This window comes from Perissodus microlepis, chromosome 2 (genome assembly GCF_051167445.1).
Source record: "Perissodus microlepis isolate ML-2025 ecotype Zambia chromosome 2, ASM5116744v1, whole genome shotgun sequence".
In the NCBI taxonomy this organism is placed as follows: domain Eukaryota; kingdom Metazoa; phylum Chordata; class Actinopteri; order Cichliformes; family Cichlidae; genus Perissodus; species Perissodus microlepis.
The window spans coordinates 9584879-9611151 of record NC_140462.1 but is presented as its reverse complement, the minus strand read 5'-3'; the positions used below and the strand labels follow the sequence as shown (position 1 = coordinate 9611151).

Below are 26273 nucleotides of genomic sequence, written 5' to 3'. Positions count from 1 at the left end.
TTTCAATCACAGAAATACATGTATTCATTAGATGACACATTGTGCGCTTACTCCAAGCTTATTTCCTTGATTGCTGGCAGTATTTTTGTACAATTGAAGACTTAAATTTTAACAACAAATTTACATGTGTTATTTTTTGTGATCTTTGTAACAAGTGAATATCCCTGTAAAATAAATCAATAGGTTGTTGAATCAAATTAAATATAAATAATGTAAGTAATCGTTTTGATACAAGTATTTTAACCATTTGCAGTCTAGTTGGGCTGGTCCAGCTATCTCTGGTTAACACTGCGGAAAATCCTGAAAAATAAAGCAGCTATCGTTGAGGTGCTCTGCGGTCCTGTCGCTAGAGGTCGCTGTTTGCGCACACTTTCTCCGCAGTGCTGCCTGAGTACGAGGAGTGCGTTTGATTGTTGCAGGGCTAAATGGCGGACAGAGCTGGATAGTCGCGTTAACACCGAGGACAAAAACGTTTCGACTGGGTGAATTCCTGGCGTGACCCGGTCCTCAGCCGCGTGTCCCCGGGGTGCAGCGCAACCGTCGAATCGAGCCGTATTGTGCACCGAGCTTAAAGCTGTTTTCCGATCGTACCCTAACCTTAGCTTTCTCGAGTTCCCATCCCAAGCGGAGAAGTTCACACTGTTTATGGTGGCTTACTAGAGGCAGCTAGCCTGTGAGCAAACCATGGAGGACTCTCTTGAATTGATAGGGAAGCGTTTGCTTTTGCTCCTCGACGACGGCAGGTCCGCGAATGGATCCGAGTCGGAGCAGGCTGCCTGGGCCCGGGACTGGCTTCGGGGAACTGTGCGGGCAGTGAGTGTCATCGGCCTGGCCGCCCCGGAGGTTAGCGTCGGGGAGGCGACAACAACAACCACTGCAGCGGGGCTAACGGTCAGTGTTTACATTTAGCTGATGCCGTCCTGCATAGCTAAATACACAACAGTTAACATACATGCACAGTGTACCAGCTGTTTATTATGTGCTCTACATTAGCGAACACATTTTTACCTAGCACCGATGCTACATTTGCTAGTATTTTATGTTAGCTTTTGGACATACTAGCTAGCTCCAAGTCGCAGCCACTGGGGCGCAGCTAAACTCGAGGCCGGGGATTTTTTTTGGCCTTTGCTTTGTTCGCTTTTCAGCTCTCTGACACCCAGCTCCAGTGTTATTCGTTAACTATTTAGCACGAATTTGGAAAGCATCGATACGTTAGAGCTAACTAAGCGTTCATTGCACTGAAACAAATCACCGGCAGTCACAGAGTAACCGTAAAGGTTGATGAGCTTCCACCGTTGGCTGAGGTTTGTCTAGTTAAAGGCCTTACAAGTTCATAAAGGGGCGAACCAGGAATCCCTGCGAGCGTACTCTGCGTCCAGATTATTAAGTATTCACACTGTTGCTCGGGGTGAAAATTAGAATGAATGAATGAATGAAAGTGTAGTGTTGCCGAGCCCAACAATTGGGAGAGTTTTTGAAAACTGGGTGGCGGTGGTTGACCTACATGACAGCTGCACTTCGTAGTCCAAATGCGGGTTATTACAGTAGCATGCTTTTGAATTGACATTAACAGATAACACATCGTTTTTTAATTAAACAATTAGCATGAGGATTGCATTTATGACTAATCTGTCTACTTTAATGTTGTTTATCAAGTAAAGTAAAAATGTAGTTTTAAGAAAAAAATGTAATCGCTTCCGATGTTTTATCTTTTTGTTTATTAGACAAAGCAAGCTACAACAAAAAATGTAGCCCTTAGTCCTCTTTTTTTGTTTGCTTTTGTCTAAAGAGTAGCAATACTACTTATTGACCTTAGGTGTGCATTTCCTAATTGTGTGTTGTTGTTTTTTTCTTGGGAAATAAATCTTAAACTGAGGAATTTACTTCTTGTGTGAGAACTTGTTCCTGTGCTCTGCCCTTATCTTGCATGTCGATGCATAATTATTAAAACATAATGAAAAACATCTTCTATCCATGTTCGTCTCCTGCTCTGATAACCTGCTCCATCAGTGATAAACAAAACAAAAGGACTTGGACATGTGGTACTGCACACCCTTTTATGCTTTTAAACCTTGCTGTATGTGTCAGGGGTCTGTCCAGCTTGGAGGGTTTATGCCACCCATGTTTACTTCTCAGAGCCCCACCATCCAGTGAACACGTAAGGACATGTCAGGAAATCTGAGCTTTGAAAAAGTAGGTGGGCTAACTGATCAGTCCAAAAACGTGTGAAAAGCTTGTTTATGTGCTAACCTTTTTAAAGAGGTGTAGCTGGCAGGCGTGAGTCAGTGGTCTAGTGAAGAAGATGGAGGATAGATTGGTAGTTGTAATGTTTTTTCTTCTTTGTAGGGCAGCACTCATCCATGATCAGAAAAAAATCCCACTACAATGATTTTTGGTCAATATTAAGTTAACTTTCCAAAGAGCACAGTGTCTTTTAAACATTGAATTTATCTAAACTTTGAGTGTATTTGAACTGAAACCCAAATAAATAAATTAAAACGTGTTGTGAAGGGACACATTTTATCAGTTAGATCCACACTAGACCATATATGCCCTGTAGCCCTGAACCTTTCTAAATGTTTCCCACAAGATGTGGATATGAGAACATGTTCGATCAGAAGTGTGATCGGACATAAACGCTCTCTTCCTGTTAGGTCTGAGCTAAGTCCGATTGAGCCCATTTGCGAATACAGGTAAGGGTCCAGTGACTTCAATATGGGGTCATATGGGCTAGTTGGGGTCATATTTCAACTAACAACTCAAAAACCATTGCCTCCACTGCAGGTGTTCTCTGGGTGTAGACAGCTGACGAGAGGCCTTAGTTGCACCACACAGCTGGAAAACCTGCAAGGAAGTCACTAGTAAAGTAACAGAGAGTCAAGCCTTCCTCAGTTGCAGACAGGGGGTTAGGCCAAGAGCCATCCAACACCTTTAGTGTGTGCTGCTGATGGCAGACTGGACCAGGCACCCTGGTAATGTGGAGACAAAGACAGCAGGAGGCAATCGTTAATAATCCTTCCCTAGGTGAACCTGCAGAAACCTTAGTATGGCTTCTCCTTGTTGATCATAGGTTCTCTTCCTGTCGTCCCAGCTTGATCTGGACTTGAAGGTACACAAGATTTATTAAATAGGCAGGCAAATGAAATTACAATAATGATCCAGCCACTAAGATGACTGATAGTCGTAGATGCCATACAGAAATTTATGAATTTTTGCTTCTTATCATCTTTAACCGTCTGATACGTTTTATCACACGTGCTTTCTGATTATCTTATCTCATAGATGTCAGTGCAGGCTGTCAGGACCAGATCCTAACAACAAAGAAAGAAGAACGTATGCTCTGTATTCATAAAAAGCAACACCAAATTTAGATTAAGAAGGTTTTGCAACAAGCGGCATTTGGTAGGGTACTCAAAGCTCACTTTGTGGTCGTTCCTGCTTCATTAAATGACATTAGATCCCCTAGGAGCATGGTACTTATATGTGCAAACTTAAAAAGCTAAAACAGTACTAACCACGTTGTTGCAGCTAGTGTTGTGACAAAAACAGATTGTCAGAATAGTGGCAAAAGTGACTAAAATCAAGCAATAAACTAATTTTAGTAAAGTTTCTGCATTCCTGCATTTTAGACCTTTGGCAGTTCATGATTTTAACATATGGCGCTTATTGTATAAATGGAAACAGATGGCCTTTTTGTTGTATCTGGCAGTTTTTCAAAGTCTGTCTGAGAGACTGAATCTCTTTGCAGTCAGTTTACAAGTGGACAGACTCCTCGCAGTTACCATGAAACTCCAGTGGCTGCGAACCTGCTAGTCCTGGCTGTCCTGTCTTCTGTTTTCCCTATGCACCGGATCGCTTGCCAGGTTGCTGTTGCAGGGGCCCTCTATCATTCAGATAATTCTCCAGAGAGGGTGCTTCTTTTGTCACATGTACTCCAACATCACTGTCTTGGACGGCAGGTGGTGATGCTAGACCTTCAGCTGTGGTGGATGCACTACAAGCTCCAGGGCCACAGTAGTTTGGAGCTGCAGTCTAACACTGTGGAGGTGGAGTATAGGTATTGAGTCAATAATGCATATGCACCTGTCTATACAGAGAAACACCGGATTGTGAAGATATCTGATGAAGTTGAGAAGAGACTGGTTTTGGTTGATTTTTAATTTTTTTTTAAAGTCATTAATCCTTGACATGTTGGTGATTTTTATTGCTTGTTACCTTTGGAAAAGTAAAACTGAAGAACCATGGAAATCATGGATCACTTACTCGCCGCAAATACTCTCCATATGTGCTGCAGACAAGCGGTTATTACCTGTGATTTATTTGGACCAGTGAAAACTTTTGACACAGAGATCTGTGGATTTCATAGAGTATGAAAGGAAGGCTGCAGATACATGAGACGAGTGCAGAAAAACCTTAAAATCTGAACAATTACCGTAAAGCTTGATGCCACATGGACAAAGTTAGAAAATCTGTTGCCTTTTGCGTGGGGTGTACCAAGGTTTTGGAACGTTTTTCCCTGTTGTTTGAGAATGAATTGTCTTGCACAGTGGCAAAACATCACTACCTGGAGGTTAAGCAGTTTGCTTGGTATTGTCTCTGCAAGTTTGCTGCCTTCAGAGTATATGTCCAGGCATCCAAATAAGTACGGCTACATTTCACCTATAAAATTATAGTTCCCTTTCAGTTGATTCACTCGGTACAACACATACAGTACGGGATTTCATCCCTCTGCGTATATTAGAAGAGGAAACCTCTGTTTACATCTTGACTTGTGATGATATGTGCATGATGACAGGGCTGTGTATTTGCTGCCGAGTTATTTGGGCAATCAATCAAAGCCATTAAGGCTTTGATCTGTGGAAGAAGCAAACAGGCACTGCATGACATCATCCCCAGACGTCATACCAAGCCCAAACTAACTAGCTCTCACAGTCCTACTGCTCCTCTGCCGCCGGGCAAGAGCAGCACCCACTGCTGCTGTGGGTGAACCTTCAGTGAGAGCGCAGCCTCCGGCTCGAGTTCCACGCCAGTCGGCTTGGCGCAAAGGTCCACATTCAAGCTACCGGTGGGACCCAACGCCAAGGATGAAAAAGCCTTAGTCCTCCTAGGTGTGGGATTGAGCGGAGAGGGGCTCCAGTGGCAAGGATGCAATAAGAGGCGCAGTCCTAGCATCAGTCCTAGAAGGCGTTGTACTTTCCCAGCACCGTCTCCCAAGCACAAAGCCCCTGCACACAAAATGTCTCAGGTTGTAACTCCCAGTTTGGGTGTGTTAAAACATCAGGTGCCGATGTCACATCAAGTGTCCCCACTGTATTTCATTGGTGTGCCCCAATAAAGGTGCCTGCAACAAACTGTATGAACTTGCATGTTCCAGTGTTACAATCAGTTAAGGATGCTTAGGGACTCCTTGTTACCGTTTGCAGTTCCGGGCCAAGCCGCCTTGTTTCCCCAGAATTGTAAAAACCTGTGTTTGCAAGGAAGCAGCAGTGATACTAAGGGAGGAAACAAGTGCGCAATTACAGAACAAAACAATACCAATATTCTCCCCTTCGGAGTAAGAAAAAGGTTGGTACAGTTGTTATTTTGTTGTTAGAAAAAAAGGGGGAGAGCTTTGTCCCCTACTCGACCTGTGAGTCTTAAACAAATAGCTACGAACGTGCAAGTTCAAGATGCTGACACTCAGACAGAGGTTGGCCCGCGAGATTGGTTTGCAGCCAGCAGTCTTAACAGATGCTGACTTTCATGTGGTTATACAAATGAACAACAGGCAGTTTTTGAGGTTTGTATTCGAGGGGGCAGCTTACAAGTACCTGGTGCTACCATTCGGGCTCTCTTGTTCTCTCTTGCAAATTAATGATCAAGAAACTGACCTCACAGCCCACTGTTTATCACTGGTGCTAGTTTCAGTCATTATGCAAATGCACTGTTTAAAAGGTTGGGGGAAACCTTTCCTATTAAAACTGGGTCGCTGCTGATCAGTTTCATAGATAGTGTTAATCAATAACATGCTGTAATATTCCCACCCCAAGTGTAAACAAATGTGACCAGAAGAAGAGACGGTGGGAGTCTGGAAGACTGGCATCTCCATTAAACAGCTGTAGTCCTTTGTGAGAAGTGGGAGCTCTGCTGTTCTTATGTTTACTTTGTCACTTTGTGTAGCCGATCATTTGAATGTGAACTTTGGCAACGATCAACCATTGTGCATATTTGCATAAAGTAACAGATGACGGAATAATCATGTCTCTATGAACATGTTCTTTTTACATTTGTAAAAAAGGTTTTCATTCAAAATCTTTACATATCCTTCTTTCTTCACTATTCCGTGGGACGAGATTCCTAGTTCCAGAAGCACTGAAGCGTCATCTCAGCATAATACTCCCACCACCATGTTTCACTGGGAGCTTGATGTTCTTTCTCCAAACATAAGCTGAGTGTCTGTGATCAAAAAGCTCCAGTTTCATCTCATGTGGCCAAAGGTCACGCTTCCAGTGTGCATAATGTTTCACCAGGTTGTCCTTGTTCTGTACTGTGTGGCAATCTTTGAATTTCTTGATGACACTTCCCACTCCAGTTCTTGACTCTTGGAGCAGCTGTAATAACTTTGTATATCCAGCTCGTGTTTTGTGAGCATCTACAATTCTTTTTCTCCAAAGAAAAATAGTATGACTACTAGGGCTGCCACAAACGATTATTTTGATAGTCGACTAGTCACCGATTATTTTTGCGATTAGTCGACTAATCAGATCATGCATCAGTTGGACGTACAACGTACAGCTTATTGCTCCAGAATATCTGCTCTTATATAACTATCATTAGCTTACAGCTTGAAGTGTTTAAGATATGTGCTAACTAAAAATAAAGACAAGATGATAGTTTATTAAATTTTAATGAAATTTGCAGATTGTTTCGATGGAGTTTAATAAACTCCTTGCTATCTTAAATATAACAGGACACCGGAGTATATTCTCGAGCATCTGACACTTCTGATAATCAGTTGTCTGCTTGACGTTTATTCAGCTGTGTAAAAACTATAACTTTAATCTCAGCCAAACCGATTTACTCAGGAACAAATAAAATACTGAAAAAAGCCAAACAATAACATTTTTAAGTTATCTAAGTGACTTATATATCATGTTTAACCTGAGTAGCGAAAGACGGCGGTGGGTTCAAAAATGATTTGCCGGGAGTCCGGTGTTCTCACGGGCTCTAGTGAGCCTTGAACCCCGGCCTGCTCTCGAGCTGGTGGGTAACAGACGTCTCCAAAAACGTCGGAGTGCTTTTGAAAATATGGGTGTCTTGGTAAACCGAGCAGATATTTGAAGTTTACACAGCTACATTCTCGCCTGAAAATATGTTAAAAGTTTACTTTTTGACCCAGAAAGAATAATAAAAGAAATATTAAAACTAAGTAGCTGCCGCCATTGTAGGAAACTGAGCAGGGCCGCGCTATGAATGGGATAGGTTGGGCCACGAAAGATACATCCAACCCATCCTTCAAATCTGGGGAAATGAAGGGCGGATTTGGAGGAGTCTTCGAATTTGGACAGCCTTCGTCGTGTTGCTGTAACGTAATTGGCCTACAAATGCGGGCTCAGGAGTATGCGGTTCCTGAATTTGAACACAGCCACGATACCGGACACTGCTTCTTCTTCTTCGGGGTTTAACGGCAGCTGGAATCCTTGTACATGCAGTGCTGCCATCTTCTATTTCAGTCCGTTATTACACTCTTAAATCCTACTACTTATTTCTGCGTCTTTTGGGATCTTAAAAAGCTTCAAACGACACGTCGACTATTAAATTAGTCGTCGACAATTTTGATAGTTGACATAATCCTGACTAGTCGACTAATCGTGGCAGCCATAATGACTACTATTAAGGCTGATTGTGATGGTAATATCCCGTGTCTGGTTCTGTTTATTTGTTTTTCAGAACTAGCAAATACAGTTATGGTTACTGGGGAAAAAGACAAATGAAATTAATACCATTTGGACAGAATATGACAGTTGTATTAATCTTGTTCTTGGTATCCACAGCCAGTACTATTTTTCAAGCAGGGCACATTCATAGTAGAGTAGCACCCAGAACTGCAAGAACTAAAGTGGACTTACCATTTGGTGTTCTTCACTTCTATAGCGAGTGTTGACTGACTCATACTTGTATGGCTGTTATTTACTCTCCAAATCACACATCTTTTTTCAGATTTCTCACTGGGCTGGACAGCATGGTTAAGGGGACTTTTCAAAACCTTACCAAGTTTTTCTTTTCCACAGATGATGCATAAAGGAGCAGTTACTGAGTAAATGTGCAGATGTTTTTTCACTTAGAAAAGCCAAACAGCAGCCCGGGGTTTTGAGGGCTAACCTGAAAACATAACAAAAGATATCTCAAGTTTTCCTCTAGCAGTACTCAGCCTCCTTGAAGTTTAAGTTAAATTAAATGTGGATTATAGTTATAGCATGCAGTTCACTTAATTCACAAAACCAAAATACAGTTTAACATCTTGTGATGGTAATATATTAATTAACTTTGTATCGAATTTGATATTTTAATACCTTTTTAAGGAATCAGATTTGCTTTGTTTGTTTAGACTTGCGATTTCCTGAAAGTGTTAAGAGTCTGCAGTAATTTCACTTGCTTCATCACTTCACAGTCCTTGTGTGTATGTTCTGGTTGATTCTGCAGGTATTTGTGGAGTTTGAGAATGCTTCGCAGCGCTGTTCTTGGGTGCAGGTGTATGACGAGGGGGTGAAAGCTGTGTTGGTAGAAGACTCCATTGTTTGGGCCCGTCGTAGCGACGTTACCGACACAAGCGGAGCCTCGGCACCAGCCTGGCCTGCTCTGGTGAGTGCTCAGCTGGAAACAAGCAAAACCATTAACCACCCAAATAGTCTGGGCTCCATCTGTGAATGAGGAATAGAGTGAGCTGTACTTAGATCAGATTTATGCTTGGAATGTAAAGTGAATGGAAGTTGGATAACTCTTTTGGTCATTGAAATTCATTTGAAAATAAAGTGTGCACCTGATCCCACACTGGTGTCTCCCGACTCATCGAGAGGAGACAAAAAAAAATTGAAGCGCCATTTACATGTTGCTCACCTTCCACATCCACACTGGGAGTTATTTTAGTCATTGTTGTATGCTCTGCAGTGCACATTTGCATATAAGTATAATAATATCCAATCTGAAGGTTACCATCACCTGGTACGTGTTTTGAACAGCTAACACTTGCAGCTGGATATTGGCAATGATAACTTAATTTCAACAACAAAATGAATCAATTACTATGGAGTTTGATTCAGTGCTTGATGTTTTACTTGCATAAGATCAGAGCATCCATGTTTAATGTAAATGCATAAAGCACTTTATAATTGTATTATTTGTTTCTATATTTTTTTGTGTAATCAGTGTGAGAGTGCTGTTTTCTTATTTATATGAAAATGACTCCTCTTTCAATTATGAACTGCTTACAAATGAGGTTTTATGGACAGAAACAAAAGGCTTTTATACAACATCAACATTTTGGGACCAATGTATGACAAAGAATTAACAAAAAATGATCTGCACGGTTTGAGTGCAATTGCAAAACATTGTCTACATGCACATTTAAAAAAAAAACAAGAAAAATGCTTGCATGTGTTCACGCATGGACTCTTAGTACATACATATATACAACTGGCTTAATGATCACCTTGAGGGCAGACAGGAAAGTCAGCACATCATTAACTGCTTATGTTACTTATCTTCCAGATAGTAAACAGAAGTCAACCGAGGCCAGGTCAATGTGCAGTCTGTTTTACCCTTTCATAGACTTCTCGGTTTTGAATTGGCCAGTTTATACACTCACTTGCCACTTCATTAGTTACACCTTGCTAGTGCCTCCAGAACCGTCCCTAATACTTCATGGTATAGATTCAACAAAGTAATGGTGTCATTCCTGAAAGATTCTGGTTCCTATTGGTAGTTGCTACAGATTTGTTGGTTACACATTAGAGCTGCATTAAATCATTGAATACCTTCAATAATCTTAAAAAATGGTTGATGCATTTTTTTGGTTCAATGCTTTGGGTTAATCCAACAACTTGGTAGCGCTCAGTTGTCACCATGTAAATGCGAATGTGTCACCCACATTTGTGATTTAAAATATTTAAAATATTTTTACTACAGGCCAGTAAAAATATACATGGGCCTGTAAAACTCGAGGCTGCTGACATGGACACTGAATTATTGACATCAACTATTACCATTAATTATTACATCTACACCGTTAGAACGTCTGTTTTCTGCAGTAGAAAATATTGCATTTAAAAGCCCAGGGAAAACTTCAGTTTTAAAAATGTGGACATGCTTGCTTTTCTTCATTGCAGTCATCATTTACAGACACACGAGCACACACACAGAAAACACATACGCATGAACGCCCACCAGATCTACTACGTCCAGGTGATACAGTACAGTCAGAACTCTTTTTGCCTCCTATTAATGGAAGAACACATTGAAAGAAGACAGTTTTATTCTGTGCCTCAGCTTAGGTCGTGTATATACTTTTTTTTTTTTTTTTTTTTGAAATTACTGTTACTTTGGATTTAAGAAATTGTTTTCTTTAAAATATGATTTTAAAATGATATTTAAATACAACGAGAGGTTTGAATTGTTTTGGCAGACGTTGTATTCAGTTAAATTATTAAAACATTGGTTTCCATTTTAGAAATTGCAATTAGTAGTGCAGTTTGAAAGATCAGTTTCCTCTCTTTTGAATATTTATCGTTGCTCATTAATATGACAAAGTAATATTCAGTTAATCAGATAATTGATCGAACACTCGATAACTAAAATAATTGATAGCTGCAGAACTAATGCATACATCTAATACATCCGTGATGTAAATCTCCTGTTTCACCACATCCCAAAGGTGCTCTATCGGATTGAGATTTGGTGTCTGTCGAGGCCATTTCAATACAGTGAACTCATCGTCATGTTCAGGAAACCAGTTAGACATGACTTGAGATTTTTTGACATGGTGTGTTATCCTGCTTGAAGCAGCCATCAGAAGATGGTCACACCATGGGCATAAAAGGATACAGCTGGTCAGCAACAGTACTCAGGCAGGCTGTGGCATTTACGATACTCTGTTGCTATAAGATGATTAGAGTATGCCTAGAAAATATCCCCACACCATTAAACCACCAATGGCCTGCAAGGCAGGAATGATCAATGTCTTCATGCTGTTTATGCCAAGTTCTGACCCTGCCGATTGATTTTCCAGCAGAAATTGAGACTCATTAGACCAGGCAACATATTTCCAATCCTTTGTTGTTCAATTTTGGTGAGCCTATGTGAATCGTAGACTCTGTTTCCTGTTCTTAGCTGACAGAAATAAGACCCAAGAGCCTTCTGATGTTGCCCATCTGCGTCAAGGTTCAATGTGTTCTGCATTCAGAGATGCTCTTCTGCATATCTTGGTTCATCAAGCGGGTGTTCAAGTTACTGTTGCCGTCCTATCAAGCAGTCTACAACAGCATGGCATTTTTACCCAAAGAACTGCTGCTCACTGGCAACTTTCTTTTTCAGACCATTCTCCGTAAGTGCTAGAGATGGTCCTGTGGGTAAATCCCAGTAGATCAGCAGTGTCTGAAATACCCAGTCCAGCCTGTCTGACACCAACAACCAATAACCATACCTTATTCAGTCAGTTGAATGACCATTTTTCCTCCATTCTGATGCTCAGTTTGAACTTAAGGAGGTTGTATTAACCATGTCTAAACACCTAAATGCACCGAGTTGCTGATTATACCAAATATAGTGGCAAGTAACTGGTGGTGGACTATTAGACTGATCTACAAAATTGTATAACGTACAAAAAAAATCATAAATGCATACTTTTGTTACTCCTTTTGGTTGTTGAGCTGAATAAACCTAATGTAAGTTCTCTCCCTGTATTTATCTCATTACATGCTCTCGCCTTTTCCACAGACTTTCCGCTCTCTGGTGGACAGAGTTGGTTTAGGATCCTTGGTTCCTGTAGAGTATTTTGGAAACAAGAATTTTGAGTTCCTGCCCGACAACAAAACTGTCCAAAGGTTTGAGGTATACAAAAATTCTAGCGTTTGTTAAAGAAGTTTGTGAACTTGTATATCAAACAGTACCAACAACATTTTGTGATTTAGCGTCTGGTGTTTTCTATTTCATGCAATCATTAAACAGATTGACTATTTATCACTCAGGATACATGTTAATGTCACTGACATGTTTAAATGTAAAACGATTGAATTATTTTCTGTTTTCATTAAGTGCTTCTTACTTAATAATCTAGGGTGAAGCTGCATACATGTTTTGTTCTACATTTCAGCTCTACTGCGAGCGCTGCTTCAGATCAGTTTGGTTTCTGTCCTTTTGCAGGTTGATAAAGATGTTAGACACCCTTTGCTGTTGGAGCAGCCATCTCTGCAGGCTGCCATCTCCAGCTGGCGTACTGACTTTGAACTGCAGGAGATATTCAGGAAGGGTAAGTTTCAACCTTCACCAGTTTCCGTTATCTCGATTTCGCATCTGGGACGTTGTGTCTTAAGGGTGTTTGTCACATAATTAAAATTGAAAGGAGTTCTAATCAGTGGCACTTATTTAAGTTAAGCCCAGTAATTGCTGGTTATGATTTATTTGATGTTCTTAAACGTGGCGTTTGGGTGGCTTTGTAGTTTAGTGATTTACACGTTTGGTACAACAGCAACTCAGACAAGCACATTGGCACACAGCTGCTTGGGTTAATTAGCTTCCCACTGACTAGCTAATCGGTGGCATGCAGTCTGTTTTCAGATGACCTCAGATCAGTTTGAACCCCGGCTGAGTAGGTACTAAAAAGTACCAGGTACCACCACCTACTGGAAAATCCTTAAAGTTGAGTCAAGCCAATCTGACCTGAGTAGGTACTAGTGGAAATGGGCTATAACAGTGCAGACAACTATTCCCATTAAGCGATACCTTTGCTGCAATTTGTTTAGTGCAAATTATAGTGGAAGGCCTAAATATTATGCTGCCCTCCTCTGTATTTTTCACATTTTACAAAGTCCTCTATTGGCTGGTCTCTTTCACAGAGCGGATCTGGCCTTCAAGTTGGACACTGTCACCCGTATTGTTAGAGGAATAAAGGAATTTGAGTTCAGAATAAAAACCATCTGTGTTTTATTTAAAAGCAACATGTCTGTCTGGCAGATTTAAATGACATGCGAGGGATGTAGATTTAATTCTCTCAAGTCCTGTTTTCCCATTGTACCTGTCCTCAGGTTCATACACCATTCAAGGACGCAAAGTTCGTGTGTACCAGCCGGAGTTTGAAGAGTGCTGGGCCACTGGACTGGTCTCACAGCACGACCCTATCTCTCACATTATGGAGATTACCTTGGATAAGGTAATGTTTATGTTTTGCCTAAATAAATTCTACTGTTCATGGTGTAAATAAATGTTACTTAATGACTACACTTTTTTTTCTTTTTTTTTGCGCTGCAGGGAGAAGAAAATCAGATGGTTGATCCTCGTGTGATACACGTCATGCTGACAGAGGAGGAGGTAGGGTTGTTTCAGTAGTCGATATCCATCAAACTCTCCTCATGCTGTGTGCTGTATGTTTAGTTAATAAGTCATTTGAGATTTAGATTTTTAATTATTTCTGGATATTTTCTGCCTTTAGCTTGGCAAGAATGGGCGGCGAAGGAAGGACAGCGAAACAATGAAAGGGGACAGCGGACGCAGACGCAGGACTGCCTCAGAAGGTGAGGATGACTTGAACTTGAAACGGTTTAAAGGAGCAGCAGATACCGGAGCGGACGCACAGAACTGCGGCGACACCAGCAAAACTGCAGTGGACGCGATGGGGATTTGGGCTGGAGACGCTGGTGATAGAGTCAGCAGCACAACCAAAAATGGAAGCTCTTCAGATGGAACCTTTCCTCAGGGCCGAGGTTCGCCCCCAACAATTAATTCCTCGCTCCAGATGGACCAGTCAAACGCTAGTTCTCCTCGCTATCCCGGCCACGTCAAAGAAAACGGTCGCGCAGTCGCCACGCAGGGAGCAGCAGACTCGACCACCACCATTACACCTACTCCTCCTCCCCTCAAACCAGCCCCTTCCCCCTTTTCCACTGCGTCTTTTCCCTCACTAGGCCAGATGCCAGTCTTGGTTCCTGGAGCACCAGCCCCCAAGGCCTCCTCATCCCCCCAGCTCGAACGAGAGGAGGGCAACCAGGCAGCTTATTCCAAAACAGCTGCTCTTGTTTCCCCAGGACCTGTCACCATTTCTTGGTCACAAGACAGCGTTCCCAGTGTTTCGCTTTCAGCTTCTGTGGGTTTTAGCTCTAAAACTTCTAACTGGGGAAGCCAGGCGGAGGTAAAACCAATGATGTTAATACTGTACCATTAATACTGTATAAACATTTCCAACAAATTGCTCTTTGCAATCTGTTATCTCTATTATTTGACTTAACCGTGTTGTGTTTCTGTTCCTCAGGGATCTAAAACGGCATCAGGCTTTTGTTTGTCCCAAGCTGGACCTACTGCTCCTGTATTTGGAGATGTTACCTCACAGACCAACGGAGCTCCTACCACTACCACAGCCTCTCAGGATGCTCCCAAGCCTTTTGGCTTCAGTTTTGGTGGAGCAAAGACTGAGGCTCAGCCTAAGCCAGACCAGAACCTGTTTTTCCAGTGCATGTCGCAGAAGTCTGTCACCAGCCTAAATCTAACTGCTGATCAGACCCAATCCAAGGACACCAATTACTTTACTGCAGTGTCTGAGAGCCTGAGTAAAGAGCCTCCAAGCCTTTTCAAGCCAGCAGCCCCCACTGAAGGGCTGAAAAAGCCTGAGCAGCCTAAAGTGCCTGAGGTCCAGCAAACGGGAAATGGTGTGTTCAACAAATCATCATCACCCTTCCAGGGCATGGGGGGCTCTCCAGGAGGACGGAGCTCTGGCTTAAATGTGGGTGGTCCACCAGTGTCCTCTGGAGCCCAAAGTGCTTCTAAAAAGAACAGTAATAATGGAAGTTCAGTAGTTGGCTTAGGGCTGCAGTCTGGTTTTAATTCTGCAGAGAGTCACCAGAACCTTTTTCTACAGAACTCCAAGGAGTCTGCTAATCCATTTTTGGCATACGGGGAAAAATCCTCCCTCACAGCTTTCGTTGGCCTAACTGGGTCCGAGCCACAGTCCATGGGTCCTGCGCTGGACAGCAAGCCGAACCTGTTCACTATGGCAGAGCCACCTAAGGGGATTCTGTCTTCTCCTTTCCCAGCATCGTCAGCAGCTGCTTCAACCAGCACTTCCCCCTCTCTGGCACCAGCCTCGTCTCAGACGTTACAAAGTGAAGGGACTGAGACAAAGGAGGAGCAAGACGTTAGCGAGATCCCATCATCCACCTCAGACTGCCCGATGTTTGGAAACGCTGGCCCTGGCGGAATGGAGGAGGTGCCCGTGCCCTTTGACCAGAGCCAGTCTCAGAAGTTTAGCTTGGAAGACAGAGGCCAGTCATCTAAACATGACTCTGAGTCCAGCAGCAACAGTGACCTCTCAGATCTGAGTGATAATGAAGAGGGCCTGGAGAAAGGTCAAATCCCAGGAGGACCTTCTGTTTCTGCCAAGGATGGAGCCATCATGCAGAAAAATAAGGTCCAGGGGGCCGCTAAGAGCCGTCCACGTAACAAGCCTTTCAAAGGTAAGACTTGTCCACTTCTCACTTTTTAAAATGGTGATAAACAAGCTTACCAAGAGAGGTAACACTAAACACTCTTTTCCAGTGGGTCAGTCTGTACTTAAAGATCAGAGCAAGGTGCGTCGTCTAAAGCAGTCTGGTGAGTCCTTTCTTCAAGATGGCTCCTGCATCAATGTGGCCCCTCACTTGCACAAGTGCCGCGAATGCCGCCTGGAGCGTTATCGGAAATATCGGAATACGGGCGAAGAGAGCGACGACGATGATGATCCGAATGTAGCCTGTCGTTTTTTCCACTTCAGAAGGTATGGATCACGCAGCTTTGTCTTTCTTTATAATTTTAGTTATGTATTTCTTTATTTTCAAAAAAAATGTGTGTTTTGACCTTAATGTTTTACTCTTTTTGCTCGTGACTAGGCTGGCTTTCACTCGTAAAGGTGTGCTGCGTGTGGAAGGTTTCTTAAGTCCCCAGCAGAGTGATTCTATGGCCATGGGACTGTGGCTACCTGTGCCCGCTGTCCATGAGGGCCTCGACCTCGACACATCCAAGTACATCCTGGCCAATGTGGGAGATCAGTTTTGTCAGTTGGTGATGTCTGAGAAGGAGGCCATGATGATGGTGGAGCCTCACCGTAAGTATAAAGACATCTCTCCAAGCTCATGTTTTCTCATTAGAGTTTTGTTTGCCACGAGTCTAATCCGCTTATTTTTTGATTGTCCTGCAGAGAAAGTGGCCTGGAAACGTGCCGTGCGAGGCGTCAGAGAAATGTGCGATGTGTGTGAGACCACCCTGTTCAACATCCACTGGGTCTGTCGTAAATGTGGGTTCGGAGTGTGTCTGGACTGCTACCGGCTTCGCAGGAACAGGCCAAGGGAGGGTGAGTCACTGCAGTGATATTAGAGTAACTTTAGGGCTGTTTAGTGTGTCTTATTTTATTCCTTATTTAGCTTATTGTGTTGGAAATACATGGTTGACTTTATTCTTTCCTTCAGATGTAGACGAAACTCCGGAGGATGAAGTTTTCTCTTGGTTGAAGTGTGCCAAAGGCCAACCTCACGAGCCACAAAACCTCATGCCTACACAAATTATACCTGGAACAGGTAACATGTACATTATGATCAACTCCCCCATCGCAGGAACATTAAATGTTACCCGTGATCAAATATTGCTACAGTAAAAGGTGTGATGATCGTACTGTCCTTCTCTTCCAGCTCTTTACAATATAGGAGACATGGTGCACTCAGCAAGAGGCAAGTGGGGTATTAAAGCCAACTGTCCCTGTGCCAATCGACACACTAAGCCTCTAGTGCGCCCTACTGCCCCAAATGGGATTTCACAGGTACAGTTTTACAACTTTCCGAGCTTTCTTTTCTCATGTCTACACTTTGAAAGCTCCTAAACTGACGATTCTGCTATCTTGTTATGTGTGTCTCAGCAGTCCACACCGGGCAGTGGGGGTGGCCTCGCAGGTGCAACCTCTGGTACTGGCATCACTCCAAAATCAGAGGGAGAAACATCAGCAATCAAAACAGAAATCACACAGACACCAGTATCGTCAGACAGTGGGGGTGGAGAAAGTGTGGGCAGTACCAGTACCTCCACCAGTGGTACGTCCTCCCCCTGTAACCTCACACAGTCCTCTGCCAAGGAGTCGCGCTCATCAGGAGAAGGCAACAGCTCTGCTCTGCACTGGCTGGCAGACTTGGCCACACAGAAAGCCAAGGATGACACAAAGGGTAAGTAAGAAGTGGGTTACAAGTGTTGAGTGCGTAAAATCTTAGTGCATGAAAAAGATTACATCAACATAGGATCTGAATAACGTTGCTCCTTCCTCCCATCTTTCTCCAGAATCCGGTTCGCTTCGCTCCATAATGAGTCGAGACAGTCGACCTCCCTTCGGCCTGGACTCCCTCAGTGCTCTGTCAAAGCCTTCTGCTTCTAGCCCTAAGCTATTTAACAGCCTTTTACTGGGCTCCAGCATGGCCCAGTCTAAACCTGAGGGATCCAGTCTCCGGGACCTGCTCAACTCCGGACCAGGAAAACTGCCCCAAGGCCCTGGAGAGAGTGGGGTACCATTCCCCTCTGTTTTTACCTCAGCAGGCGTAAGTAAAATGTTTTCATTTTTCCATATGATGATATAGTGTTGATCAATTTTTTTCAAACGTATGTATCAACACAAAAACTTCAGCTAAGTTTCAGAAGTTGAAATTATACTTCAAGTCCATTTAAATATGGAAATTTAGATGCTCAAAACAGGAATACTATTTGTTGTATTTCAGCAAGCAACAGATTTCTGAAGTGCACAAGTTGTGGAGTAAATCATTAAAAAATTACCACCATCTACTGATTCTTTGTAAATTTTAGTGTATAAAATACTGAAACTGTACTCCTTCAACAATAGTATCGGCTAACTACGAATAAAACTACATAGCTGGGTAACCCAAAACCTTTATGTGACCTGACAGAGTGACAAGCTGAAGAGCAGCCTTCCAAACTTCCTGGATCACATCATCGCCTCAGTTGTGGAGACCAAGAAGGCCGAGGGCCGTCGCACCGGGGCCTCTGAAGGCGGAGAACTCGGAGCGTTGGGGTCTCGCAAAGACGGCGTAATGGGCCTTAGCGTTTTGGAGCCACATACCTCACACTCCTGGCTCTGTGATGGCCGACTCCTTTGCCTACAGGATCCCAGCAACAGCAACAACTGGAAGATCTTCAGAGAGTGCTGGAAGCAGGGACAGGTAAGAATTATGATGAGCATAACTTCATCTTTCATCCAATTCTTTGATTTTTGTGTTAAAATAATGCAGAGATGGATGTTACTGAGCTATGGGTTGAAATTTTATTGCATTGATTGATGTAACTCACCCGTTACTGTCTGATTACCTCTGCTTTGTGGCCAGCCTGTGTTGGTGTCAGGGATACATAAACGTCTGAAGACTGAGTTGTGGCGGCCTGATGCTTTCAGCGAGGAGTTTGGAGACCAGGACGTAGACCTGGTCAATTGTAGAAATTGTGCTATTATCTCTGATGTAAAGGTGCGAGAGTTCTGGGATGGCTTTGAGGTTATTTCCAGTGAGTATCCAAACTCTGTTTTTCCTCAATTATTTTATTTGTTACTTGGATCCATGAGATCACCAATTATTGTATCTAGCATGTTTTTCTCTGATGCTGGACAGATGTCACTAAATGTGTTTTTTATGAATGCAGAGCGACTGCAAGATGCCGATGGCCTGCCCATGGTGTTAAAATTAAAGGACTGGCCTCCAGGTGAAGACTTCAGGGACATGATGCCCACACGGTGAGGAACACAAAAACATTTACAGAGAAAGCGTTTCAGTGATGTTCTGCGATTGTTCGCTCATACACATAGAGGACATAGAGGAGCTAACTGATTTTATCTCTTCTTTGTATTTTCACGCTTTGCAGCTGTAAATTCTGCCTGTTTGTATTTATGTAAGGTCTGTTATTGATGGGAATGTCTCTTGTACCTTTCCCAGGTTTGACAATTTAATGGACAACCTCCCTTTGCCCGAGTACACAAAAAGAGACGGTCGTCTAAATCTCGCTTCGCGCCTCCCTAACTTTTTTGTGCGTCCTGACCTTGGACCGAAGATGTACAACGCTTATGGTAAGAACAACGTCTGATGGAATTATTTCGTCTTTCTCGCCTTATATGCGATATAATGTATTCTTTTCCCTCTATTTTAACCTGCAGGCTTAATATCGACTGAAGACCGGAAGGTGGGAACCACTAACCTCCACCTGGATGTGTCTGATGCGGTCAACGTCATGGTCTATGTTGGCATCCCTCACGGAGAAGACAACCAGGAGGAAGGTTGGTAGACTTAAACACACTTTGTCTCCTTTTTTTACGGTCTTGCTTTCTGTCTTCAACAAACTCATTGAAGATCAGGATTGTTTTATTTAACCGATTTCCAATAAAATGAACCAAATAGGAGCTAAAAATTTTACCTCTGTGGTCTCTCCGTAAATGGAAGAGAGTCGCATTGGTGCTCCGACGCTGTTGCCTCCGCTGCTCATTTGATTTAAGAAGGGACAGTGTACATTAGCTAGTATGACTCCATCATGTAAATAACCCCGAACATCCAGATTTAGCACTACAGGTCAGATATCTGGAGTCTCTGTCAGATTTATGGCTTAAAAGTAAACGTGCAAAACCATATAAGCAAAGAGAAACTTAATCAGCTATAGTAATAAATGGAAATAAGCTTTAAATGTCAGGGTTTTGTTTTATTTTCCAGACTTGTGACAGTGAGATTTACACACATATCTGTTCCTGATAGTAAAAATGTGTTACTGTAATATATGAATGTTTTTGAAATCCATCCTGACTTCCAAAAACACACATTTTTGTAATGTGAGAGTATTTCTGTAACAATATTACACACCTTGCACACTAAAGCCATATTATCCTGTGAAGCATTAAGTGGAGTACAAGTTAACGAACTTTCTTCTTGAAACACTTCATCACTCATTCCTCACTTTATCGCTCTTGAACAACCTTGTCAGTTTTTCCACAACCTCATCCTAAATATTATAGCTACACTGTTTTAGTTGTCTTGGCTTGGACTCTGATAAGACCCTTCAGTGGGTCTTGCTCATTTACATTGTGGCAAAATTTCTCATTCACAGAGGCAGAAATCTCTGGACGCAAAGGTCTGTAGACTTTCAGTTGTATAACTTGAGTAGCATGCCCTTCTTCTTGACTAACTCCCCTTCTTCACTCCTCCACTCCATCCTTCTGTTATCTGTGCAGTAGGGGCCAGAGCACTGGGAACCGTCTGCTAGTTTCTGCTGCTGCATTTTTGTACGCTTTTTCCAGATTTCTGTGTAAATACACGCTTTATTAAACTAAGTAACCACATATGGCATTTAAATTTTCCGCTTTGCTGCTCTATGGAGATCCGTGTTTTTTGTTTTATTTTCCTTCTGTGTATTTTCAGTGTTGGGTTAGATAAATGTGACACATTTGGTTGGAGATTTGGTAGTTTTGGGTGCACTGTGCTCTGGTCCTTACCCTGTGGGAGAAAAGTTTGAATGAAGGGCATCTAGATTTGGCATTACCTGTTCCCCTCTGCAGGCTTCTTTTCACTCATCTGAGTGACTCTCATGCTCCTGCACACACGCAATTAGGGATAAGTAGGAAATGTAGGAAACTACATTTTCCTGTAGTGTGTTTATCTAATATTCTTATTTAGTTGATGAGGTTTTAAATTTATAGCAAAGACATAAGGGAGACATAAGTGAGTATTAGAGGGAAGAGATTTGTTATGCATTATTGAGCAAAGTTAGCAAAAAAGAACATTAGGAATAGAACCTCCACATCCAGCTGGTGATTTATCTTTCAAAAGTTAATTATGCTGAAATTACTACTTTCTTTTTAAGTTGTATATATTTTTCACCCTTTCCACTTCCTGGTGGTGACCCAGGAAGTGGAAAGGGTGCAGAGTGGCTAGTCAGGAAAGCCACTCTGTGCAGGATAAAACTGGATGGGTTATTGTACTTTAGTTTCCCAGCTTTTTCAATGTTCAGTGGAAAAGTTTAGAAAGAATCAGCCGGATGTTTCTTTTCATTTTGAAGCATTAAACCACCTAAAACTTTTATTAGGATTTATTTTATTGCACTGTGATTACAGTCCAAAGAATATTACTCTAATGAGCACATCATTATCAGTAAGTCGGTTTAAGACAAATCCTTAGTATCCTTCCTTTTATACATAAAGACCCCAACAACATTAACATAAAAGGACTGTTGTAGCCTAGGAGCTGACCTTATAGCTGTAAAGAAGTTATTTATGATGGACTAGAGAGTAAAAAACTGCAGTCGTACACGGGCACGTTTATGCTGAATGCAAACACGTTTAGATTTCAATGAGAAACTTTGACCACAGCCAGGTTTTTGGTGAGGGAAAGATGAAAGTCCACTGATGCGACGGATTTTATTACACGCGTTTGTTTCGATTCGTGTTAATGAATCAAAGGTCTGTCAGTATTATGGCGAGAGTCCAGTGGACTCTTATTAAGGCAGTAGTTTTAGCTGCTGTGTAAGTCAGCAGTAGGCTGTGAATGTGAATGTTTATGTGTCATAAATGTGATTGTGTAGTCTGCAGCTTGTCCTGTCCTTTGCCCCAGTAGTTCTCAACTGGTCTGACCACAGGATCTACATTTTCAGTAGCGACATATTTCCAAAAAATGTAGTTAGTAGTTAGGAAATGTACAATGCTTTCATGCACTAGAAACATCGTTTATTAAATATAATAATAATAATAATAAAGATTTGGATCTCAATAATATGAATGCTTAAGCCGCATTTATATTAATTACCGTATTTTCTCAAGTGAAAACCTTTATTCAGCTAAAAGGAGCGCCTCCAATAATGCCTGGGGGACGTGATCAGCATGAAGAAATTAGCCTGTCTGGGTTCTCTTGTATTTTTGTATGCCTTTAAAATCAAAGTGTTTCTGTGCACTGCAACACTAAAGGGCTTTTAATTTGAAGTACAATAATGCACTAACTTTAAAAAAGTATTCCTACTGAGACAAGACCATAAATGCATTTTTAAAAAAACAAACAAACAAACAAACAAGACATTAGAAAGTAAACCTGCCTCTTGATACAGACCTGCTTTAGCAGTTGAGGTACATAAAAGTCATGGTTAGTATTTGAGGAAATACGGTGGTCACAGTTCATTGAAAACCCATGAGCACACAGGCCTGCTGCTTGGCATGCTTGTGTCATGGAAGATGCAGATTCTGAGCTTTTAGTGCACTTCAGAATAAAACTCTTACAGTATTGATGTCCTCTTAGGTCATTTGTCACCAGTTGAGAACTACATCCCTGCACCGTTTCTGCCAAGAAAAAAGTCTGTGATGGATGTATATGAATGAAATTGTTCTATTTAAAGAAAAAATATGTAGATTTAGCACTTCCAATCACTGTCCCAGCACTTAGCTTAGTCATTCATGGAAATGGAATCGAGTAAAACACAGTAGTGTTTAAAGTGCTGTGGAAAAATTTAACAATCACAGTGCAAAAGCTAATTTAAAGAGGCCACTAAAAGTCAAATAAACTAACTTCTGTTACAGCTGTTATAGAGACAGTGCTGATTACAACTGTTGTTTGTTTATGTTTGGTCTCCAGAGGTCCTGACCACCATTGAGGAAGGCGATGTGGATGAAATGACGAAGAGGAGGGTGCACGAGGGAAAGGAGAAGCCTGGAGCTCTCTGGCACATCTATGCTGCCAAGGACGCAGAGAAAATCAGGGAGCTGCTTCGCAAGGTCAGCAAGCCAGCAGATCTGTTTCAGGCTGGCCTGTCGCTAGCCGTAACATTTTGTCATTGGATAAATAAAACTGGGGTAGAACGATAGCTTGATTTCTGCAGAAGATGATTAAAGTTCACAAACAAAAATTAGCCAGCCGGGGAACTTTAGTTAAAAGCTCATCCTTTCTAAGCAATGGCTTGTCCTGACCTTTCGCAGGTGGGAGAAGAACAAGGTCAAGAGAACCCGCCAGATCACGACCCGATTCATGACCAGAGCTGGTACCTGGACCAGGTGCTCCGCCGCAGGCTCTACGAAGAATATGGCGTCCAGGGTTGGGCCATTGTACAGTTCTTAGGAGATGCTGTATTTATCCCTGCTGGAGCTCCCCACCAGGTCAGACTGTTTTTATATGAAAAGTACAGCTGTACACATACCCTGTGATTCAACAGACCTGCCTGTTTTTTGTGATTTTTCTCACACCTCCATGAACACATTTGTCCTTTCTGCACGCTCAGGTGCACAACCTGTACAGCTGTATCAAGGTGGCGGAGGACTTTGTGTCTCCCGAGCATGTGAGGCACTGTTTTAGGCTGACCCAGGAGTTCAGACACCTGTCCACTACTCACACAAACCATGAAGATAAACTCCAGGTGGGTGTGTTTTTCCTCTGTGTGTAGTTTTATGTCTTATTTGGATGGTTTATACTAGAGGACGATGTTTGCTTGTGTCGCTTGAAGCTGTAGGCTATAGTTTACTTAACTCTGTGTTCACAGTTTTATGATCTTTTTATTGGAACAAAGAGTTTATTAGTTGCTGACAGTTATTTAAAAACTATAAAATTAAGATTGGTTACCAGTATGTTATCTATAAACTGGGGCTGAAGCCTGAACAGCATTATAAAGTGTTAAAAATTGAAGGGTTTAAAGAAACAGGCACATATTATATTGTTTACCTTTCATACACTCTTGTGTCTGTTCTGTTAACCCTTGTGTATATATACACACTCAGCGGACACTTCATTAGTTACACCTGGCTGGTAATGGGGTTGTCTTTAGATTAGTTTTAATTTTTCATGGCATAGATTCAACAAGGTGCTGGAAACATTCCTCAGATTTTCATTCACATTGACATGACAGCATCACACAGTTTCTACATCCATGACGGGAATCTTCTGTTCTACCACATCAGGTGCTCTATTGGATTGGGATCTGTTAACTGTGGAGGTTGTTTGAGTGCAGTGAACTCTTGGTCATGTTTGAAAAACCTGTTTGAGATGATTAGTGCTTTGTGAGATTGCTTCAGTGTTGCTCAGCTAGTACTGAGTAGCCTAAAGTTGGATGGATCCATGTTTTCATGCTCTTTGAAATTCCGACTTTTTTCAGACCCGTTCCCTGTAAGCCCAGGAGATTGTGTGGGAAAATCCCAGCAGATAAATGTTTAAAGTCACCTAAATCACCTTTCTTGCCCATTCAGATACTCAGTTTGACCATGTCTACACACGTAGCTCCACTGAATTACTGCCATGTGATTGGCTGATTTGATATTTGCATTAACCAGCAGCTGAACAGGTGTAACAAAGGGATCAGTGAGTGTATACACTGTTACAAAGGTGGATGTTTATATTAGAGGCCATTCTTCACTATAACGCAGCAGCATGTTTATAGAGTTCTCACTGGGAAAAGCTGATTGTTCTGTCTCTGTTTTATAGTCAAACACAGCACAACGTGTGTTTACATATAACAATGCTATGTTTTTGTTAAATAAAAGGAAAAGCACGATGATACTCTTCAAAGTAAGATAATAAAATAACTTTTTTTTTTCTCACAGCAGCATTGAAAAGTTATCATTTCTTATCGGTGTGAGGTGTTTTGTGTCTGGTGTTGTCTCACCTGCGGTTTTGTTGTATATTTTACCCTCAGGTGAAGAACATCATCTATCACGCAGTGAAGGACGCCATTGGGACGCTGAAGGCCCACGAATCCAAACTAACGCGTCCTTACTCGTCTCCTCAAACCGCTGGCCTCTGAAGACCACTCCACTACATGCACACAGCGCATACATTTCATACCTACATAAACAAGTACCAGCTGCACAGCGCAGAGTACAGAGATAGTGTAGGTTGTTTTGGGGGCAGTGAAGGTTTGAGTTTGGGAAGACTGTACATTTGATTAGATGGGGAGGGACAAATCAGCGCTTCGATGAAGGAAGTCCTTTATCGCTGTTACACAGTACGCTCAAACTTGTCTAGTTGTTTTCCTTTTTTTTTTCTGATTTTGGTTAACTCTGTATTTAAGGTCAGTGTGTTTGTTCTGTTTTCATTGTACATGCAAGACGTGAGAGTAAGGGAGGTAAAAGCTGACGTGCCTTTGAAGCAGAGGTTCAGCTACAATATAAGCAACTGACAAAAATGTGAGTACTGGGCTAACTTTCCTATTTTGATGACATTGATATTATCTTTCTTCAATAGGAGCGAGGTTAACCTGTTTTTTGTAGATTTTTTTTTTTTTTCTGTTTAAGTTTTTAAACAGCTGATTGTTTCTGCCCTCTGTGGCTGAAATGAATTTGTGAAAACAGCCAGTCAAGGGAAGCAGACCAAAGTTTTGTATTTTTAGTTTTCTTATTTCACTTTTAGAGTAAGAAGTCTTTTTTTTTTTTTTTATACACCACAAGGTAATAATTGGTTGGGTGGGGCTTCAAAGGAGGGCAGTTTTTTTCACTTGTCTTTGTCATGTGGGCTGAATGAACTGCAGACTTCCAACATGGTTCAAGAATCACAATTGCAGCTGAACAGAACTACTGGCCATTAACATTGTATCAATATATATATTGATCTAGCAGTCTGTTTGATTTTTCACAATAAAATTTACAAAAACTGCTGCTTCTGATTTTTTTTATTTTATTTTTTTTAACCCATAAAGCCTCTACCCATGCACCGCTAAGATGTAAATGGTATTAAAATACAAGTTTGCTGGTATCTGATTGCCTGTTTGGTCAAACATCCCAAAAAAGAGATGCAGTTCGCAGTTATGTTGTGCTCTGCAAAAGTCTTGAGTCACCCATTTCTTTATAATTTGCTGGGAAAATGTAAATCGGGTGCAGTGATACTAAGTATTCTTCAGGAATACTTCTCCAGGCTTCTTAAACAACATTCAGAGATGCCTTTTGTTTCGTTCTGTCATGATGATCCCACACTGCTTCAATAATGTTGAGGTTTGGGGCTCTGGGGAGGCCAATCCATGACTGATAGTTCTATTGTATGTCTTTATTGCATTGGCTGAAGTGCAGTCCCAAACCAGTC

General features: G+C 41.9%; 1 protein-coding gene across 3 annotated transcripts; it reads left to right on the top strand.

Annotated features, from left to right (window-relative positions):
• The first annotated feature begins 368 nt into the window (after window positions 1-368).
• kdm3b (lysine (K)-specific demethylase 3B) lies at window positions 369-25850 on the top strand. Of its 3 annotated transcripts, none has more exons than XM_084944487.1 (25): window positions 369-891; window positions 8683-8841; window positions 11971-12084; window positions 12397-12502; window positions 13278-13402; window positions 13501-13560; window positions 13682-14377; window positions 14498-15695; window positions 15778-15994; window positions 16107-16321; window positions 16415-16567; window positions 16683-16790; window positions 16902-17029; window positions 17129-17426; window positions 17539-17792; window positions 18156-18428; window positions 18591-18762; window positions 18898-18988; window positions 19188-19318; window positions 19406-19525; window positions 20344-20367; window positions 22851-22990; window positions 23192-23368; window positions 23491-23625; window positions 24895-25850. In XM_084944487.1, the coding sequence occupies exons 1-25, from the start codon at window positions 685-687 to the stop codon at window positions 25000-25002; spliced, it is 5409 nt and encodes a 1802-aa protein (XP_084800613.1). In that variant the 5' UTR covers window positions 369-684; the 3' UTR covers window positions 25003-25850. The 3 variants fall into 3 exon arrangements, with proteins under 3 accessions (XP_084800613.1, XP_084800605.1, XP_084800615.1); XM_084944479.1 differs by having other exon boundaries at window positions 17126-17426; XM_084944489.1 differs by lacking the exon at window positions 20344-20367 and having other exon boundaries at window positions 17126-17426.
• The last annotated feature ends 423 nt before the right edge of the window (window positions 25851-26273 follow it).